The following is a 22,552-nucleotide window of genomic DNA, read 5'->3' on the forward strand; positions in this document are numbered from 1 at the left end:
CTGGGCGACCCCTTTAAACATATTATTGTATACTTACATTAGATAAGGTAATATAATGTTTTAGGCAGAGTTGTAGCACTAGCAGTAAATATCCTTGTTTGTTTTCTTTATAGATACTAAGAAAGACCTCCGGATGATCACCACGCATTTGTTGGACATGCTTGTTAGTAAAAATGTTTCTGGACACGGCAGAGATCAAGCTCTCAACCTGCTTAATAAAAACATCCCACGATATGACCTGAAGAATAAGGACAATTCCAAGACTCTCTTTGTGGTTGACGCAGGTGAAGTTGTCTTCTGAGTAGTCCTTACCAATTACAAATTACTGTATTTTTCAGGCTTTATAGTCTCTATAGCTGCCAAAATCTCTTGGTCCTTTGGACAGCACATGGTGCTGATCAGTACCACTACTTCTTTCTTCAAGGACGGGAACGCAGAGTTCTTGCAGGCTCTTCTTATGTTGCATTCCTTGTCGGGGATGAGGCAGTATGATCCTTGGCTAGTGTGACTCACTACCACATTTTCTGCAGTGGCATTAAAGAGAGTCTGTCAGTAAGATCAACCCTCTTAAACTGTCACGTAATAGAAAATTAGCCTGGCATGGAGATCTTTTCAGCTCATTTCCATGTATCAAAAATGTGGATTTCTTAGGAACCATTTATCGACTATGAAGGTATCATTTGATTCAGCTTTCTATGACTTGCATGCCGATATAGATGGCTTTGAAGGGTTAATCCTACTGACAAATGCCCTTTAAGAGTATAAAACATGCATAGATTAAACTCCATATGGGAAAAAGAAATGAAGTTTCCTGGAGAAGAGATTTCTCTCTATACACGGTTAAAAATTTGCATACTCTTGATCTAATACTACATGAATGGGAAATAACAGTATTTTGAAAGTTTCAAATTTTAGGGTTTTTTAAATACAAAATTTAAGTATTTATCAGTGCTCAGTTATATTATTTTAGAGGATCCGAATAGGGCACATTTTCTCATTTGTTAGCCTTACTATGATTTTAGAGTACCTTACTTTTTATACATGAGAAAAGTGATGGCAAATGTTTTGAAATTCTGATTTTAGTATACTGCTTTCATAAAATATTGATACACTTATAACGGTATGGATAAGGTAAACTCTTTCAGAGTCTATTTAAAATGTAATTTAAAAAACACAACTAAATTTTGCATTTTTCCTTTAGGCTTAAAGAAGATTCTTAAGGTTTTGAGTCAGATTCCTGAATTGCCAAATTGCCTTTCTTTGACAGCCAATACTAGGTTAACGGCTTCAATCCTTCTAAATAAACTGTATGATGATCTCCGTTGTGATCCAGAGAGAGATAACTTCAGACAGATTTGTGAGGAGTATATAACGTAAGGCACTATACAGTTGAAAAGCTAAACTTTTTTATGATAAAATAATCAACTTTATCATAAAACTTATTTTTCTTATATATGAGTTTATTAGTTAAATTCATTGTATATAATATACAATAGTGAGTATTTATGCTTTGTTTTATCACAGTGGTCAATTTGACCCCAAAAATATGGAGAAGAACCTACATGCCATACAGACTGTGTCAGGAATTTTGCAGGGGCCTTTTGATTTGGGAAACAAACTCCTGGCTTTGCAGGGGGTTATGGAAATGATGGTGGCACTAACTGGGTCAGAAAATGAAGTAGACCAGCTAGTTGCAGTGGAAGCTCTTATTCATGCCTCTACAAAACTCAACCGGGCTACTTTTATTATAACAAATGGAGTGTCCTTGTTGAAAGACATCTACAAGAAAACAAAGAATGAGAAGATAAAGATCCGAGCCTTGGTGGTGAGTATGAACAATGTCCATTGTGCAGTTTACACCATAGACAAGGACTAAGGAAAATATCCAGATATAGCTCTGTTACAGTGTCGTTTAAACGTTTGGGCACCCCTGGTCAAAATTGCTGTTATTGTGAACAGTTAAGCAAGTTGAAGATGAAATGATCTCTAAAAGGCCTAAAGTTAAAGATGACACATTTCCTTTGTATATTAGGCGAAAAAAATAAAAATTTAATCTTTTACATTTTATAAACTACAAAATGGAAAATTGGATATGCAAAAATTTGGGCACCCTGCATGGTTAGTACCTAGTAGCACCCCCTTTTGAAAGTATCACAGCTTGTAAACAATTTTTGCAGCCAGACAAGAGTCTTTCAATTCTTGTTTGAGGGATTTTCATCCATTCTTCCTTGGAAAATTCTTCCATTTCTGTGAGATTCTGGAGTTATATTGCATACACTGCTATTTTGAAGTCTAGCCACAGATTTTCAATGATGTTCAGATCAAGAAGCTGTAAGAGCCATCATAAAACCTTCAGCTTGTGCCTTTTGCTGTAGTCTATTGTGGATTTTGACGGGTGTTTGGGATCATTATCCACTTGTAGAAGCCATCCTCTTTTCAACTTCAGCTTTTTTGCAGATGGTGTTATGTTTACATCATTTGCCATTTGGTCCAACACAACACTAAAGCATGATTGATCCACTCCCATGCTTAATGGTTGGCGAGATGTTCTATTCCTGAAATTCTGAGCCCTTTTTTCTCCACACACACCTTTGATCATCATTGTGGCCAAAGAGCTCTATTTTAACCTTATCAGTCCACAGGACTTGTTTCCAAAATGCATCAGGCTTGTTTAGATGTTCTTTTGCATGTTTTTGATGATGAACTTTATGGTGAGGACATAGGAGAGGTTTTCTGCTATTGCCTCTTCCTCAAATGCCATATTTGTGCAGGTGTCTCTGAACAGTAGAACAATGTACCAGAACTCCAGAGTCTGCTAAATCTTTCTGAAGGTCCTTTATAGTAAAGTGGGGTTCTGATTTACCTCTCCAGCAATTGTGCGAGCAGTTCTCACTAAAATTTTGCTTGATCTTCCAGACCTTATCTTGATCTCCATTATTCCTGTTAACTGCCATTTCTTAATTACATTTCAAACTGAGTAAAGGGAAACTTGAAACCACTGCTATCTTCTTAAAGCCTTCTCCTACTTTGTGGGCCTCCACCATTTTAATTTTCAGAGTGCTATGTAGAGACGGTGGCGGGCCGAGCTGGGGGGTGATAGGGGGGTGGTCCCACTTCTTACCGCGCAGAGATGACAACAGAGACACGATGGAGGCAGATTCTGGGTGCAACAGGTCCAAGTTTATTCTCGCTTGCCATCCGACTGACGGCACACCTCGCGGCCCTCTGTTTCCAGAGCCGCTTCTCACACCGTACACTAGGGACGTGTCTGCACACACCGTCCCCTCCTTTACTGTCGACGCTCCTGACAGGTCCATCACTGTGGCCGCCTTAGGCCCGTAAACCAACAGCGCTTCTACTGCTCAGTCGTCGTGTCACATACGGTGTCCCACACCCAATGCCTCGTCTCTTCTGCGGTCCTTTCCTGTCAGGACCACCCCCCTGACGTTCTCTCTCCTCAGTCCCCCTGGTCTGGATTCTCCTCAGGGCACACAGACTGGCGTAGTCCTCCTGTCACCTGAGCTCCCCCTGGGGACTGGAACTTTCTGGAACCCTCCCTCAGTATTTATAACTCCCCCGGTTCCTTGAAACTGTCACTCTAACTGTCACCACGCCCCCCATGACCAACGGTTTCTAAAGCCCTAAGCTGCTGTAAAGTCCTTTGCTCACACTCCACCCTGCCATCTAATGGTCATCCCAAGGTACTGCACGTCCACTACACTTTCCTAGTTGTTTCCCCACTGTAATCACTGACTCCTACCTACACTGTGCAAACCTATCTTTCTTCACTCTGACTAGTCCGTCCGTCCGTCAGGTCACCTTCCCTACACTCCCCCTTCCTTTGTCCATTGTCGTCCTCGACAATCGTCATCCCTGCCTTCTTCGTTCTGAATCTACACCTACATTCTGTTGTCGGACCAGAAGTTGAGCCAAACCCACTATCTGCGGGGGCCGAACCATACTGGGAGCACTATGCTCTGAGCAGCCTACTGCTACTCACCAGCGCACACGCCACATGACAACGTCTTTCAAATTGGGCAAGGTACACCCATATTCTCTCTACGGCGTGTATCTTTCCCCTACTCTCCCCTACTGTTACCTTTCACTATCCGGTACGCCATGATCGAGGCCACTCACCTACCAGATCATTGCCGGCGCCCGCCTTTCCTTCTTCAGGGGTGTCCATGGTGTTGGGGACCTGACCTAGGACGGCAGTCTTTCTCACGTCTTCCAACTCATTTTCCTTCTTTCAATTACATGTCATGGTCGGCGTCCCGGTCTCCCAGACCTCCTCAACTCTTAGATCCCTACCGGATCTCACACTTTCCTTTGGTCCCGCAGACCTTCCCTTACCCGGACCTGTTGCATTTACTTTGGCATATTATACATTAAACAACTTTATAATAGCACAAGTACCCATTTTTATAATTTTTTTTTTTTTTCTTGCTTTTAAAACCAAAATATAACATAACATTGCATGTCTCCTTTCCTCCTCCCTTCCTTGGACATGGACACTCCCTCTCTTCTAAGTATCCCGCGCTCTGTCAGTCTAAAAAGTAAACACAAACTATCCTGTAAGAGGAACATAGAAAAACAGACATAAAAATCACAGATAAACATTTCTTTTTTTTTTAAAAGCTGACCGCGAACTCTCCTTTTGACCTGCACAACGGTGCAACGAACTCCTGACAGTTCAATCCTCCTTTCGGTGGTCAGTAGTATGAGACCCCACAACCGTGGAGCTCCCAGGATGCAAGAAGTGTCCCTTTCTGCAAGATAGTATAAACGAGCCGTCCCGGGGGTCGTGCAGCCGCCATGCCAGCCTCTCCCCTCTCATGGAGCAGGTTCCAGACTTCCTGCAACCTGGCCCTCTTCTTCTCTATAACTCCTGCGACCCAAACAGAGGGTCCGGCATGAGCCCTGGAGTCCGGTGGGCGGGACATAACCGAGGAAGGACGTGGATCAGAGGCGGCCGATGATTTTTGCGGCTCAACAGCCGCTGGGGCCAGGTGGCAAATGGGGACAACCGGGTCCTTGGAGGCTGGAATCACAAGGCCCACTAAGTCGGCCGCAGTCGACTTCAGCAGCGGCATAACCGCGGCCTCAGGACAGGCCGCATCCACTACTTCCAATGGAGCCGGAGTAACGGCCGGTTCCAACGACGCAGCTGCTATCAGCAGGGGGAACGCAGCAGCGTCTTCTTTGGATAACTTCCGCACTGGCGGCTCCAGGCGGGGTACCTCAGGGACTTGAGCAGGGGCCTCGCACAACTCTGCATACACCACTGGGCCCGATGTACCCAGGCCTTCCGGTGCGCAGGGGGCAGCGTGCTGCGGCGGAATGATGAGGGCCGCTGGCGGAGGCACTGGTTGTGCCGGGGGTACTCTCACCTTCCCCGGCGCTGCGGCCTCCATCACATCAATACGCGGCTTCACCCGCAGCCTCCGTCCCTCGCTCCACTGTCCCGCGGGTCTTTCCCCCAAACTCGGGGGCTCCGCTGAGAAGTCCTCTGCTGGTATTGGTGGCGGCCGTTCTCGCTGACTCCGCTCAGGCTCCGCTCCCCAGCTCAGCATCCCGCTGCTCTCCCGTGGCTCTGAGGGCGACTTCTGGCACATCTCCATCCCCTGCCGCCACTGCCACTCTAGGCGGCCGATGCCCCGACACCTGCAGAGTCTCATACTGTCCGTTGGGCAGCACTCGAATGGCATCAGACAGCCGCAGCCAAGTTTTTCTTCTGTGCCACTCCCTCTGTGAGGTGAGGTGTTGGCAGGCCTCTCCACCCTCCTGTCAGGGTCCAATATATGGAAGCGTCGATCTCCAGGCACATACTGCTTCCTTTTGGGATACGTTGGAGGGGGTCCCAGTCCATTCAACATGACTGCAAACACCCGGACCTCTCCTCTGCGCTGAAGCAACACCGCCATACTGCACAGTACCTGGTACCGCCCCGGATCCTCTGCTGGCCACACAGATCCGCCACAGCGCTTCCCATTTGTATTCCACAGGTAGGTCATTTGTAATCCACAGGTAATTGTAATCCAAACAGAGTAGTCCAAGTCCTTTTCCAGTCTTTGAGGCAGGCCTGCCGCAGAAGATGATGTATTAGCGGCGTCTATCCTGCCGACTACGCCAAATGTAGCGACGGTGGCGGGCCGAGCTGGGGGGTGATAGGGGGGTGGTCCCACTTCTTACCACGCAGAGATGACAACAGAGACACGATGGAGGCAGATTCTGGGTGCAACAGGTCCAAGTTTATTCTCGCTTGCCGTCCGACTGACGGCACACCTCGCGGCCCTCTGTTTCCAGAGCCGCTTCTCACACCGTACACTAGGGACGAGTCTGCACACACCATCCCCTCCTTTACTGTCGACGCTCCTGACAGGTCCGTCACTGTGGCCGCCTTAGGCCCGTAAACCAACAGCGCTTCTACTGCTCAGTCGTCGTGTCACATACGGTGTCCCACACCCAATGCCTCGTCTCTTCTGCGGTCCTTTCCTGTCAGGACCACCCCCCTGACGTTCTCTCTCCTCAGTCCCCCTGGTCTGGATTCTCCTCAGGGCACACAGACTGGCGTAGTCCTCCTGTCACCTGAGCTCCCCCTGGGGACTGGAACTTTCTGGAACCCTCCCTCAGTATTTATAACTCCCCCGGTTCCTTGAAACTGTCACTCTAACTGTCACCACGCCCCCCATGACCAACGGTTTCTAAAGCCCTAAGCTGCTGTAAAGTCCTTTGCTCACACTCCACCCTGCCATCTAATGGTCATCCCAAGGTACTGCACATCCACTACACTTTCCTAGTTGTTTCCCCACTGTAATCACTGACTCCTACCTACACTGTGCAAACCTATCTTTCTTCACTCTGACTAGTCCGTCCGTCTGTCAGGTCACCTTCCCTACAGCTATGCAGCTGCTTAGAAGAACCTATGGTTGCTGTTCTTTTTTGGCACAAGGTTAGAGGAGATTGGGTTTTCATAAAGCTGGAAAATTTGTATCACCTGGCCTTTCCTAGCGATGATAGCGAATGAGCCTTAACCCTAACATGCTAATTAATGTCTAAACACCCTATGTTTAAAAGAGGAAACTGAATCTTGCTGAGAATAATGATTTAATTTTGCTGTCTGTGTGCACCTTTGAAAGACAAGTTCTGTTTTTTGAAAGGTGAACTTGTATTGTGAGTTATTTGTAGAACATTATATTACAATTTCTCTATGTATTTCTTTGTATAGAGATCATATAAATTTCACTTTATTATGTTCCTGAAAAATTCAGATTAACTTTCTGAATTTCAGGGACTTTGCAAGCTGGGATCAGCTGGAGGTACAGACTATGGTTTAAGACAATTTGCAGAAGGATCCACTGATAAACTTGCCAAGCAATGTAGAAAGTGAGTATATATGTAGTGTAAATGATATCTTATCTGCGAACTGTATAATGAAACATGGCATAATCCTGAAACATGAAAGATCTTTAAAAGGCCAGTGAATTCCTGTATATGCATAATAATACTAGGTATGAGAAGTTTAGGCACATTTCTTGAATAGCATTTTAATTTATGATCGGTGATTGGGTCTTCATCATAGATGGTTGTGTAACCCAAGCATTGACATACAGACTAGGAAGTGGGCAGTGGAAGGACTGGCATATCTGACATTGGATGCCGATGTAAAAGATGACTTTGTGGAAGACGAACAAGCGCTGCAAGCCATGTTTGACATGTCAAAGGTACGTAAGGCCATGTTCACATTTACTAATGTCATGATACAGTTTTATACAGAAATACTAACATTATGATTTCACTTGTATGCAGACAAGTGATAAGACCATTCTCTACTCTGTGGCTTCAACTTTGGTCAACTGCACAAACAGTTATGATGTGAAGGAGGTCATTCCGGAGCTAGTCCAGCTGGCTAAATTTTCCAAGCAGCATGTTCCAGAGCAACACCCAAAGGCAAGTTGTCTACCATGAGTAGTGGACTAAAGTCATTCTCGTTGACTACAAGTGTATTGGATTTGTTCATAGAACAACATGTATTAGTGGGATGCTTTGATGACATAGACCTCAAGCAGAAAAAATTTACGGTATACATTGGTGTCTTCTGTAACAATTACTTAAATTATTTTTTTTGTTCTAGGATAAGAAAGACTTTGTAACAAAACGTGTAAAGAGACTACTCAAGGCTGATATCATCTCAACTTTGTCCTGCATGGTGAAAGCAGACAATGCCATCCTTACAGACCAAACCAAAGAACAGCTAGCGAGGTAATGTGTCATGAACTACTGTATAACTCTCATAGACTGGCCAGATAAATCACAGTGTAAGGGTTCACATTAGCGTTTGAGTCCGCAGCGTGGTGCTGTGGACTTCTTTCCTTAAGCTCCGCCTACTCCGCATGCATCCTGCTTACCTATCTTTAAACATTGTGTACGCAGGGACATGCATTGTATGCGGATGCATCCACGTGCGTCGTTTTGACTTGCCCACTGAACGCAAGAAATGCGTTCGGAGAGCACTTCAAAATGACGCACGCGAACGCATCCGCATACAGCGCATGTCCCTGCGTACACAATGTTAAATACACAATGCTAAAGATAGCTACGCAGGACGCACGCGGAGCAGGCGGAGCTTAAGGCTGGTTTCACATTCGCGCTTTTTAAGCGCACGCACGGCCGGGGGTAGCTCCGCCCCCGAGCCGGCTCTCTGCCCGGCGTGCCCGCCCCTTCCTTGTAGCGCCGCCTCCTAGCGCACAGCGGCGCCTGCGATCGGCGCACCCTATCTTTAGCATAGGGTGCGCAGATCGTGCGCAGGCCGTGCGCTAGTTGCGCTTTGACCTGCGCTGCGCACTTTTGACGGTGCGCCGTGCGCGCCAAAATCAAACTTTTCGGATTTTGGCGCGCACGGCACACCGTCAAAAGTGCGCAGCGCAGGTCAAAGTGCAACTAGCGCACGGCCTGCGCACCCTATGCTAAAGATAGGGTGCGCCGATCGCAGGCGCCGCTGTGCGCTAGGAGGCGGCGCTACAAGGAAGGGGCGGGCACGCCGGGCAGAGAGCCGGATCGGGGGCGGAGCTACCCCCGACCGTGCGTGCGCTTAAAAAGCGCGAATGTGAAACCAGCCTAAGAAAAGAAGTCTGCAGCACCACGCTGCGGACTCAAACGCTAATGTGAACCCGGCCTTACACATTATGCTGAAAATCACACAACATCCCCTGGTCTGAAAGCCACTTTGGCATATTGAACCATGTCCCAAGGGCAACAATAAAACTTAGCAGGATAATACCAGGACCCCACTATTTGTAACATATGGGGTCTCGTACTCCTTCGTTTACATTCTAGAAAGCAATAGACCAACATGCATGTGCTGCTACCTTCATTGTAATTTATGTTGATGAAACACCTGACAAAGATAACTTTCTTTTCTGAAGTAATGCAAAAGGATTACGAGACACCCCCAATTATGCTGATATATGGAAATCCCAGAGATCACAATTCAGACCTAATTGGAGTTGAACCCAATCTACTTCATTTCTTTAAGTCAAGGTCTCCAATGTTTTATTTGGTTTCTTACCTGATTCTGTAAACTTGCATAAGTAATAAATTCATTGTATCGTCCTCTTCAGCAGGAGCGCACTGCTTCTCAGCCCCCTACTTCCTGGGAGAGGGCACTCCTGATTGGTTGATGGTTTGGCCCATTGGTATTGTTGCTTCGCTGGCCCAAACTGTAAGCTCTCTGATGCTGTAAACAGAGGAAACTTTGCTTCTGCAGTATTCGTGGAGTACAAGGGCACTGGAGCTCACTGGATCCAGTGATCTGGCCCGTTTCTGAGCTTAAATCTATTGATAAGAACTTGTTGGCACCATGCTCCTTGCCTAGGAGGCCGGTCACCTCTAACGGACTTCAGCAGTAACCGAGTTATTGAGCAGTAAACAATAGAATTAAAAAAAGACTATATTCTTGAGAAAGGGGAGGGATTTTTTTAAATAAAAATTAAATTGCAAAGTTTTTTTTTTTTTTACAAGCACTTTGCAGTTGTAACCGTTTATGATCAGGAGAAAAATGCTTTTATTAGAGTCCAGAAATCTTAAATTTGGCATGCTCTTCTTTGAGGTCTTTACCATGAAGAGCCATATTATCTGGAGAAAACCAATATATATATTTTCTTATTGACCTGAAAAATAGTGACTAAAGGGTATCATCTATGTATCATTAGTAAAAGACATTATTTTATATGCCACTTGTTAAATATAAGTACAACGTTTTGACTTTGCATATCAGAAATTTTATCCAAAAGTGCAAGTTGTTGAAAAACTATAACTGCAAATGCAAAATTCTTAATAAAAATAATTTATAATAATGTGAAACTTTTAGGGTTTTCTTAGCATTGTGTGAAGATCCTAAGGACCGAGGAATAATTGTTGCACAAGGAGGAGGCAAGGTAAATACAGAGTAACGCGATGATTTTATCATTTATAGTAAAGTCTGCTGTATAGCGGTATAACTGCTGATTTTCGATCTACGGTATAATTCTTGCATTTTGTTTGGATAGGCCATGATTCCACTAGCCCTAGAAGGTACAGAAGTAGGAAAAACAAAGGCTGCTCACGGTCTGGCTAAGATAGCAGCTGTGTCAAACCCTGACATTGCATTCCCTGGAGAGCGGGTATGTAATTAAGAACTTGAATTTACCATCTTTTAACTGCTTTACGTCATTTACTGATTGGATTGTTTTATATAATGATAGATCAAACATTTCTAAATGCAGCAGTAAGAAATGTGTGTTTTTTATTTTGCTACTAGCTGAAGAGCCCGGCGCTGCCCGGGCATAGTAACTAACTGTGGTTAGTTATAGCAAATTATAATTATCCTCCATCCCATAGTCCCCTGCCCATATACCCATCATACATATCCTCCATCTCATAGTTGAGTGCCCATATACCCATCACACATCCTCCATCCCATAGTCCCATGCCCATATACCCATCACACATCCTCCATCCTATAGTCCTATGCTAATATACCCATCATACATATTCTCCATCCCATAGTCCCATGCCCATATACCCATCATACATATTCGCCATCCCATAGTCGAGTAACCATATACCCATCCTTCATCTCATAGTCCCGTTCCCATATACCCGTCATACATGTCCTCCATCCCATAGTCCAGTGCCCATATACCCATCACACATCCTCCATCCCATAGTCCCGTGCCCATATACCCATTATGACATCATCATCACCATGGCAACCGTTAAGACATAACCGTCACCATTGCAACCTAGTAAGACATCATCGTCACCATGACAACCATTGTGACAGCATCTTCGCCATTGCAACCTATTATGACATTAGCGTCGCCATGGCAACCATTATGACATCATAATGAGGGGCGGGGCTTGCAACCTATGATGACATCAGCGTCGCCATGGCAACCATTATGACATCATAATGAGGGGCGGGGCTTGATACACACACACTTTTTCCCCATTATGTAGATAGGGGCAAAATTGTTTGGTGAATTGGAACGCGCGGGGTTAAAATTTCGCCTCACAACATAGCCTATGACGCTCTCGGGGGCCAGACGTGTGACTGTGGCTTTAGCTGCGACGGTGCGGATGCCAATCCCGGACATACATACACACCCACATTGAGCTTTATATATTAGATTATTATATTTCCATTTCTATTTTTTTTTTCATATTTTTTAAAACTTTTTTTTCAAAATTTTTACCGACTTCAATAGTCTTCTTAAGGGACATGAAGCTGCAATCGTCCGATCGCCTGTGCTACTTAGAGCAGTGCTTTCCACAGCAAAATCTGCATCATTATCTACTTCATGTTCCCTTAGCCTCAGAAAGCTTAGTACTTCTATAAGAATAATGTATTCTGGTATGTGTCTCTAACGTAAAGAAGATTGTCTAAGCTTAGATCCAACTGTAATCTGTGCTAAGTGTCAGGTCTCCATCCTCTGATTGTACACTGAAATGTTTCTATTTATCATTAGAGTTTGTGACATTAACTTAATACAAATTTTAGAAACATTACACTAAAACTGTTAATTGGAAAATGACGCCAACTTGCAATGGTATTGTTTCAGATATATGAAGTGGTACGTCCCCTGGTCAGTCTCCTGAACACAGAGAAAGACGGTATGCAGAACTTTGAAGCACTCCTTGCCCTGACAAACCTCTCCGGGAAAAGCGAAAAATTAAGGTTTGTATTCCCAATAGTAGACGTGATAATTGGAGCAACATATCAAGGAAGGAATGAACACTTCTAAGGCTAGTTTCACACTGGCATTTCCTGGAGCTGTGGAGGGATGCGCACGGCCGCCGTGAAGCTCCGCCCACGGCCACACTTCCTCCGGTCAGCTCCGCCTATGGGCGCATGACGCTGCATGCAACCTGCGTACCCTATCTTTAGCATTGGGTACGCATTGGGTACGCAGGCCGGTATGCCGGCGCATGCGTCCTTTTGACGGTGCGCCGATCGCACCAAAATGCAACACAGTGTGTTTGGCACAGGTCGGCACACGGTTGAGCTTCACGATGGCCGTGCGCATCCCTGCGAGAATCAGGTTCTCTGTCCTTACATCATGCTGCTCTCAGGTGACAAACAAAAACCTGGTAATAGAATCCCCTTAATTCCGCCAAAAAAAAAAAAGTGCTTTTTTTTAATATTGTTAGCCATTAGAAAAAGGATTGATTGCTCTCGGTTTTACTCTCAATTAACTCTTGCATCTGATTTTCATGGTCTTAATGGATGTGTTGGTTTTTTTTTTTATAATGGGCGAGTTTAGTTTACTGTCAGCCCAGAAATCTTGCTGTTGCCATATTCATTGCAAATATTTGATCAACTCATCTATTTTTATTACAGACAAAAAATTATTAAGGAGAAAGCTCTTTCTGATATTGAGAATTACATGTTTGAGAATCATGAACAGATCCGACAAGCTGCCACCGAATGTATGTGCAACCTGTCGGTGACTAAAGAGGTAGGTGAATGTGATCAGGGCGGCTTTTAGGCATGTCAGATTATACTGTCCTCGGGGGGGCTCAGATTAACGTGTTCAAAAGAGGGACCCCAGGTAACAGGTTCGCTTTCAGATAGTAATTGCAGTGGGGCATTGACATCAGTGATCTCTGTCTTCTTGCGATTTAAGAGTACATGATGGAGTATGAGATATGACAGGGGACCCAGATATTTCAAGTAATGGCCCTGAGTCTGATTATTCAGTTTATATTGTCATTTTATCTGGGAAAGGCTAATATGTTACCAGCAAATATTAACACGTCACTCAAAAGATCTGTTCAAAAACATCCAAAAATGTCTGAGACTTTTAACAATTTTAGGATATCACTTTGTTATAACTTAAAATACGCTATATTCTATTCCAATAGGTTCAGGAGAGGTTCACGGCCGATGGAAATGATCGTTTGAAACTGGTGACTTTGCTTTGTGGAGAGGAGGATGAGGTTAAACTGCAAAGAGCAGCAGCTGGAACTCTCGCTGTTCTCACTGGAGCGCAGAAGCAGCTGTGCCATAAAATGACCCAAGTAGTAAGTACAAGCTGTATGACATGTTATGATGTTCATGACTGAATAATTTCATTCATTTAGCATAGTTAGAAATTATGCTGGAGAGGTTACATGTACTGGGTGATATTCAGATGCATTTGCTTCTTCCCAGACCACACAGTGGATGGAAATCCTGCAGAGACTTTGTCTGAATGAAGACTTGCAAGTTCAGCATCGAGGAGTAGTGATTGCCTATAACCTCATCTCCGCAGACCAAGAGTTGGCAAAGAAGCTGGTGGAGGCAGAGATGTTGGAGATTTTAACAGTTATAGGAAAAGAAGAGAACAATCCCAACAAGCAACATATCATAGCTGTGGCCAGAGATGCGCTGGTTAAATGTCTAGATTATGGGCTTATCAAGCCTGTATCGTGATTATAAAGCCGCGTCATAAATCAGATCCTAAGTGACAAAGGAGCATTCCCTTTGTATATAGGGGTGTATTGTCATGTGCTGAAAAATAATGGAAAGTAGATGTGTGTTTAGTGTTAATAATATGAGGCACTTCTCAAAAAGTACACCTGTATTTGAGGTGGTCAAAGTTTAAAGGGGTATTCCCATCTCCAAGATCCTATCCCAATATGTAGCAGGTGTAATAATAATAGCAAAAACCTTCAAGTAGAAATGTAGTATAGTTTTTCTGATTCACTATATCTCTTGCATCATGTGCAGGAATTGTAGAACCTTAGGCATCCATGGTTACGACCACTAGCAACCAGCTAACTAACTGTCACTATATCAGTGGTCGGAACCATGTATACCTAAGGTCCTGCAATTTCAGCACATGAGGAAAGAGAGATAGCAAATCAGAAAAACTATGCTACATTTCTAATTGACAGTATTTGCTAATATTTGTTTTATTACACATACTACATATTGGGAAAGGATCTTAGAGATTGGAATACCCCTTTAAACTTCTTTAGACCATCTGTTCTGAAAAGTAAGGCCGTTCTACATTCACTTAGAGAAATAAGATTCATTCAGATATTTACCGGAAAAAAAGGAGACTAGTTTTTCTTAAGCACAAGATTCAACTGATTTATAGTAATATTTTTATTTATTGCGATGTAATAATACTCTAGAAATAATTATTAAAGATCATATTTCATATATAAAGTCATTTGTGCATGGTAGGTGTCGTTACACGATAAAGCGAACAAAACTGATTCAAATAAAGTTATTTCTTAAAATCACATTTATTTGTTGTAGATACTAGTTTTTTGGAAAATAAACCGATTGTTTTTTTTCTGTTTGGTTACCTTCACATATAGTACATTTATTGCATATTCTCTGTGTGGATCGGCTGCAGAATTCTCCATCTGTCACACATTTATTTTTACATTTGTCGCAATATAATAATTACTGTACCTTTTAGTATCAACATATATAACAGTACTAACTGTGTAGAGGACCCAAGGACAGCTCTGCAGTGTGACCACACTGTCAGGCAGCACCATAGACCTCATCTTTCCAAACCACAGTATACCTGGAACTGGAAAACCAAACAGAAATCCATCCTGAGTGTTCAGGTTTAGGTGGTTTTAATAACATGTGCCTGGAGTCACAGATGTGCTAAAATGTAAAGTAAATTGTAATAAAGCGGTGTGATATGTTTGCTAGAAAGTTCATGCATTAAATTGCTTCTATGTCTTGCCTGTGGATCATTTGTCAATGACAGGGAACCTTTTATGCTGTTTTATGTTTGGTTGTTCTGCTTATATACTATATATTGCTTTTGGTTTGGATGAACATTTGTTGGTAGCTCAACTTTCAAACTTTACCTCTTTATAGGCAAATAAAAATAATTTGTAGCATAATCTTTAATAAAGCAGATTTTGTATTTATAGAGTTTGTTTCCATTTATTACACATCATTTTTACTGCTTTCCATTAACTATGTTTTTATGAAATCCCAAGTTTTTTTTTATTTTACTGCTGGAGTGGTGCTTCAAATCTAAATTCCCCTTGTCCCTTATCTGATGCTCACCTTCCAGCGTCTTCATCTATTATCACCACCGCTCCCATCAGTTTCCTGCAGTTCATGACCTGCCTGCAGCTCTAGTGTTTCATGGAATGAGCCAGAGGTCACAAATCAATACAACTCTATGAGAGCCTCGTTCTCGACTCTTCCTAGCTCTCAGAGCTTTGCACTGAGAGCTTGTGACATACCGTAGTTTATGACTTCCGGACAGTCAGAACCTGCTTTCTCAAGATGGCGCCACGGGACCTGAGCGGCTCTGGAAAAAAGGTGAATACACCGGAGGGTGAGAGTAAGACAAGGGGCAGGGACCTTTGGTTTGAAACACCACTCCAGGGCTGAAAAAAAAAGCTGGAGTGGTCCATTAACTGACATCCAAACTTTCACAAAAAATATAATAGAAAATAGACATACATTACTAACATAGACAAGTCATGCAAACATTCAGAACAGCTTATAAAATAAGCAGCCACATCACATTAAACACAGCATATAAAACCATCAAGAAAGATTACAGTATGGTAGGTTTACAGTCACTCAAGTAATAATATGACTGACACATGGACTATTGGAAAAAATGTGCAGCAATACCAAATAAAAACTGGGACAAAAATATTCACTTTTGAAATCCAATTTCCCTTTGAATTTTGAAGGTCACTAAATCAAATCTATTTACGGTATGTTAAAAAGCTGTGAATAGAGTAATTAAGGTAAACTCTGGTGGCCTAGCTAGTAAAAACTTGTAATGCTTTAGATATCTGACACAATGAGATGTAATAAGGCAGACCTGGGCAAAGTGCGACCTACGGGCCACATGCTGCCGTTTGGCTGTTCTGGAGTGGCCCAAAGAAAGGGACTGCCAATTGGCTTTATAAGTGGGGCCTCAACCCACACAGCCAGCCTTCATCTGGATTCTCACTTATATCAGTGAATACATTGATTAAACATGGAGCCGTCCACTACCTGTTTTATAATTGAGTCTGTGCATCTGATAGCGCAGTTATGTAAGGGAGCTATGAGGGAGTCACAATACTGTGTAAGGAGGATATGTGGGGGGAATAATACTATGAAAGAGAGGTGTGTGCTGACATAATACTGTCTAAGGGGACTCTGTGAGGACATTATTCTGAGTGGTTGACTGTGAGGGGACATAATACTATAATACTGTGTAAGGGGGCTGTGAGGTGGCCCTTCACAGCTGCTGGTGGAATGGCTTGGAGGCATATTCTCCCTTGACACCTGCCCATCCAGTGATAATGCGCTCGCTTGACAGCTCTGATGAGAAGTGATGAGTCTGCAAGAGAGCGCATTGTCCATGTGGATTGTAAGGAGAGAACGAGCGAGCAGAGACCAGCCCTTGTGAAGCTATTTGCAGGGATGGGGGCTGGTTTGTGATTTCCTTCCTACATTGCGCACTGACAGTTGTCACTTTTCGTCAGAGTCTGCAATTGAGTGCATTGTCACTGTGCATGGAGAAGTATAGTGCACAGTGACAAGATCATTCTGATCATCTGTCAGAATTAACTGATTGCACTGCACTGAGGTTCTCAAACGAAGCATCATTACACAAAAAGTAGTAAAAGATAAAAATAAGTAAAGCAGAGTAGAGAGGAAACGATAGGGACTTTTTAATTAAAGTATATTAGTAAAGAGATTAGATTATGACATTAAATAAATAGAGATCTCAGCTCTGAAATCGGATCTCACTAGATCTTGGTGCCAAGATCTCTATCTGCGCATGCGCTGTCCCCGGCAGCCATTTTCCCGGAGTCCACCAGATAGGAAACCATGCAACTGCAGGGGCTCTGGCCTTTTACAAAATATCGGCAGAGTCCCTGCAGCACGGAACACCCGCAGCAGAGAGCCGCACATCCGAACACCCCCTCATCCCAGCCTGCGGCCTGCAGCTCCACCGCGGTGGGTAAGGTATATCTGCATTATGAGACGCACCCCCATTTTCCCCCCAAATTTGTGGGAAAAAAGTGCATCTTGTAATCCGAAAAATACAGTATGTGCTCACATTGATCTAATATACTATCTCTTTTGGTAAGTTTAAACTGTAGCAGTTAGACCTGTGATGGATGTTTCAGATGTTCTGCTAGCAAGTGGGATCACACAATAGTGGGTAAGCCAGGACCTGGCTTACCATACTTTTACCCTCCAAATTGATCCATATTATTATAGGATACTAGGGGCTTACAACCCCCCTTATAGTATGCCTCATATTAGTATGAGTTTTTGAGCTTGTGCTCGTACATATACTGTATGCTTATTCAAGAGAGGGTCACACATGTGAGGATAAGCCAAGTAAACCCACTATCGTGTGATCCCACTTGGTAGCACGAGGAGTGGGGTCGCCACAGCGATTTCCCTTAGAGTGGCAACCTCCACTGGCAGGTAGGGGAATGAAGAATCAACCTCTTTCCCATAGAATTTTTTCTAATGTGAATGGCGACCAAAAAGCAGACATTGTATGTGTTATTTGACCTTTTGTGAATGCTGACAAAATAGCAGACATTGTATTTGCTAAATTTATAAAAGAAGGAAAAACATGCGGCACTCACCCAGATTTGCAGTGCAGTGTTTCTTTATTCAACCATTAAAGGTCACACAATAAAGGACGGGCAGATAACATGAGGCATGCGGGAAAAAAGACGGACGACAGCCGTTTCGCGTACACAGACGCTTCAACAGGTCCAGGTATTTGCTATCTGACCTTTTGTTGATCCCTTCAGGATATGTCTATGAAGAAAGATACTTTTTTAGTAATAATAAAAGGTACTGTATATTTTAGAGGGTTGATTTTCTTTTGGTTTAACAGATGCTGGCTTTGTAAAGCTGACTGCATCTGATGAGTCAATTATTGGATCAATGTGCTGTCTGTTGAGCACGGGCATCATACTGACTGAATATACAACTACCGGTATTTGAATGAGCCTTGATACAACCCTTAAAATAAATTTAAAGGGGTTAACCCAGGCTTCAGACAAAAGTCTGCAGGTAAATTGTGTCTGCAGACTACTGAAACGTGACAATGTGCCATGAACAAGCTGTCGCAAATTCCTGTCTTGCAGCCGCATGTATGGCATTTGCATAATTGTGGTCACATGCTGTTTAAATGCTTTTGGTTTTGGGCACGTGCTGAGTAGATGCCTTTGGTTTCGGTCACGTGCTGAGTAAATGCTCTCCGTTTCGGTCACGTGCTGAGTAGGTGACTTTGTTTTCGGTCACGTGCTGAGTAGATGCTTTCGGTTTGGATCACATGCTGAGTAGATGCCTTTGGCTTCTCTGAATAGAAGAGAACTGTGATAAGCTGCAGAAAAGTAGTCGGCACATTATCATAAGTATGCAAACCACATACAAGTGATCATGCGACCGCCCACTCGCGCTGAGAATCATGACTGTGATTTATTTTAAGGGTTGTAGCAGGGCTCATTTAAACATTTCTATACTGGGTCAGTATGATGCCCATGTTCAATGGACAGCTAACTGACAAAATAATATCCATTGTATCAGGTAGGGCTGTGGAAACGGTAAGGCAATCCACCCACTCCGAATCTGACTCCATCTCTGACTCTCCAGCACTGCCTCACTACTGAGCATGTGCATAAAGTGCAGCACAGATTCATCTCAACTAAAAGCCGAGATCCTTAGATTAGGGACAGAACAGACATTTATGACATTGAATAACAAAGAAAGCCCATCAAAATGAATTGGTAATATAACTCAATAGTATATGAACTACAAAAAACTGGTTAAAAAATAACCCAGAACGAGTATAAGCCCTAAAAATAATTATTATTTGTTTATCTTACTGAAGATTAAAATACAAAATAAAATGAAGAGGAAAGCTAAACTAATAACCAAACAGGACATACTGTATATTGAATTGACTGGTAACAACCTGAAGCTGCTTTACTGACTACTTATATACATTCACCTTTCTCTGTGCCTAGCTAAGCATCAATTCACACAACTTATGTATAAGAAAAAACAGCAGGAAGACCACACTTACATTAATAAATAGGAGAAAGCGTCCCCGTAGCTCCAACACACGTTTCGTTTTTGTAACTTCTTCAGGAGGCGTGTGAAGAAGTTACAAAGATGAAACGTGAATGTATATAAGTAGTCAGTAAAGCAGCTTCAGGTTGTTACCAGTCACTACAATATACAGTATGTCCTGCTTGGATATTAGTTTAGCGTCCCTCTTCATTTTATTTTGTATTTTAATCTTCAGTAGCATTGTCTTTATATTCCTTTGTGAAGATAAATAAATACAAATTATTTTTAGGATTTATACTCGTTCTGGGTTATTTATAGGACATTTCATAACGTTCCAAAATTCCTATCAAAACATTTATAGCACTTTCTGCACTGAACTACCAACCCCAATTTTGAAATATTTAAGGAGTCGAAGTTGGTTCATTTTATTCCGACTCCAACTCCATCAAAATGGACACTGACTCTAACTCCAGGACAGCCGTGGTATGAGGGGACATGAGCGATTCTTCATATAGACTTCTGGTCTATGTGAGAATGCAACTTGCACCTGCTGGGTACAGAGCACACTAGTGCATGTCAATAGCAGGCTCCTGTACACACAATTTGTGGATATGTGACAGACACTTTCCTCAGGTGAGCACTGCTGCCAACATTTTCATATATAAATTATATTTTTATTTTTCAAAACAATACTTTTCACGGAGTGACTTACCCAGTGAGAAACGACCCAATGATTGGTCAGTCACCAGACGGCACAACACACCAGGTAACACCAGGGAAACTATAACAATAGTGGGCCCTGTCGATAGGGAATGGGGGAATGGAAACCTCCTACACTCACCTGAGGATGTGCCCTGCACTTACTATCGTCCCTATACGGGTTCTTTCACCCTGTCGCTGAGCAGGATACCTAATCCCTCACTTGCCCTGTTCTTATCCCTAAGTAGGAAACTGGCATGTGAGAGCACTGGTTGCAATGCTGTGGTGGATTATGCAACTCCATTAGTTCTTCCGGGGTCCACTCCTGCACTGGCTAAATGTCCGCCCTCAAGTAAGACTATAGCATTAGTAGAATTATAAAGCTCAGCACAAGTTCTGCAATAACATTCAGCTTTTCGTGGTTTGCTCTGTGTGTAGTCTGTTATCACTATATTTACACAGAGCGATAACAGAACATTGAACAGGCACAGAACTCTGAGCTGTGATTAGGAGACATGCTCTGAAAGCTGCCGGTTCTGAGGGCTGGTGATTTTGCAACAACATGTTTTGCAAATTGAGATTCTGATTTGAATTTTATCCTAAGTTATATTGCAAGGCTTGTTAAAGGAACAATATTGACTTTCAAGATTGCTACCTCCAATAGGTGGCACTAGAGTTCAAGGCCTCTTCCCCTCTGAACAAAGAGTTTGCATATTTAATTTCCAAGAAGAGCATACATAGTGTGTAAATCTCCTTACTCTGACATGCCAAGCCTGGCATGTCACTCTTCACAAGGAGAAACATTACTCCCTAGATCCCAGTCTTAGGACTCTCACCTAGCCAAATAAGATCTTTGCCTTGAAGAGGGGCAAGACCCCAAAATACCGTGTCTGCTAATTGAGATTCTGATTTGGCTTTTATCCAAAGTCATATGGCAAAACTCATTAAAGGGTCAATATTGTCTTTTAGAATTGTTACTTCCAATAGGTGGCACTAGAGTACAAGGCATTAAGTTTGAAATTTCCACTAGAAACCACCCTAGTGACCCCATAACAACACAAGACAGGAAGTGTTGCTATAGAGATTTTGAATCACCAGGAGGGTACTTCATAATTCAAATTTAACTTTTTATTGTGTAAAATAGACTTTAGTAGGAAGTGTATAGGAGCTCTTTGTTAAAAATTACATAAGTAGATGATCCTATGAAAACATTTTCATTCTTACTGACTTTCCAGTTTGTAAAACCTATTTTATTTATTTTAGGTAATTCTTAATTACCATAATATAAGGAGTCCTGTGTTAAGAATCCTCATCTCTTGGTCAAAGTATACGTGGTTACAAAGAGTGTCTATCTGGAGGACCGATCCTGTATGACATAGATAGTTCAATGATGTGAATGTGCGTGTGCGTGATTCAACCTACACTGTATGGTCTCTTGGTGGTATACAGATGAAACCAGAAGTTTACATACACTATATAAAAAGACACATATGCAGGTTTTTCTCAATATCCGACATGAAATCAGAATTAACCTTTCTTGTTTTTGGTTAATTAGGATTACCATAATTATTAATATTTTCCAAATGCCAGAAAAATGAGAGACTGTTTTAAGGCATTTTTATTATTTATTCTCTCTCATTATTCTGGTACTGTCAGACGGCACCTGACAATACAAAGGTGACATCAACCCCCTCAACTATCACTCCACTGGCCACCGCTACAGGGCAAGTGGAAAGAACTGTTAGGGACGGCAGAACGCACGAAATATAAAATAATAGAAAGTGCGTTCGCCGCCCGGGGTCCACCGTGCAGAGGTGTTAAACTGCTGCTATATAATGGCAGACGCACAATATGGCGGTATATCGCACACGGGTTGAACGTCACCCGGTGTGCACTGGGCGTACTCTGTTAACTTCACAGAGACGCCTTAGACATAAACATAAGTACTGAGCCTGTTGGACTCACAGGTCTCAGAGAAATGCACGCACGGTATATGGTCACAGGAGCTGAGCCCAAGGCAGAGGGATAGAGTCCGTCTAGACCTACCGTGCGTGCGGCGTCGCTACCGCGGACGCCCACAGGTGCTGCAGACTGCAGCGTGGCGACTGACACAGCCGCTATGCGACAGTGCCCAGGAGGGGTGCACTGTTGGACGCTAGTTAGGTGATGATATGCATTGTGGCCTGTAGCATGCCACTGACTGGCGCTGACTCTATGACTAAGTCCCTATCCACACACGTAATATCAGAGGGAGGGGAGTTTTAATGAGTCATTCACAGGTTCATGCATCCGTCA

The 22,552-nt window shown here is 43.1% G+C and overlaps 1 protein-coding gene across 2 annotated transcripts in view; it reads left to right on the forward strand.

Moving 5' to 3' along the window:
- Positions 1-14,175, forward strand: part of UNC45B (unc-45 myosin chaperone B) — a 56,774-nt gene extending 42,599 nt beyond the window's left edge. For both annotated transcript variants that reach the window (XM_073573529.1, XM_073573539.1), the window contains 13 exons: positions 114-284; positions 1,202-1,373; positions 1,525-1,825; positions 7,292-7,386; positions 7,583-7,724; positions 7,810-7,950; positions 8,135-8,262; positions 10,370-10,436; positions 10,548-10,661; positions 12,102-12,217; positions 12,881-12,998; positions 13,405-13,563; positions 13,694-14,175. In XM_073573529.1, the coding sequence (XP_073429630.1) occupies positions 114-284; positions 1,202-1,373; positions 1,525-1,825; positions 7,292-7,386; positions 7,583-7,724; positions 7,810-7,950; positions 8,135-8,262; positions 10,370-10,436; positions 10,548-10,661; positions 12,102-12,217; positions 12,881-12,998; positions 13,405-13,563; positions 13,694-13,954 (1,985 nt within the window). In that variant the 3' untranslated portion in view covers positions 13,955-14,175. The remainder of the gene's footprint in view (positions 1-113; positions 285-1,201; positions 1,374-1,524; positions 1,826-7,291; positions 7,387-7,582; positions 7,725-7,809; positions 7,951-8,134; positions 8,263-10,369; positions 10,437-10,547; positions 10,662-12,101; positions 12,218-12,880; positions 12,999-13,404; positions 13,564-13,693) is intronic.
- Positions 14,176-22,552: the final 8,377 nt, after the last annotated feature.

This window comes from Dendrobates tinctorius, unplaced genomic scaffold, assembly GCF_039654945.1.
Source record: "Dendrobates tinctorius isolate UK_male_01 unplaced genomic scaffold, ASM3965494v1 ptg000007l, whole genome shotgun sequence".
Classification (NCBI taxonomy): Eukaryota; Metazoa; Chordata; class Amphibia; order Anura; family Dendrobatidae; genus Dendrobates; species Dendrobates tinctorius.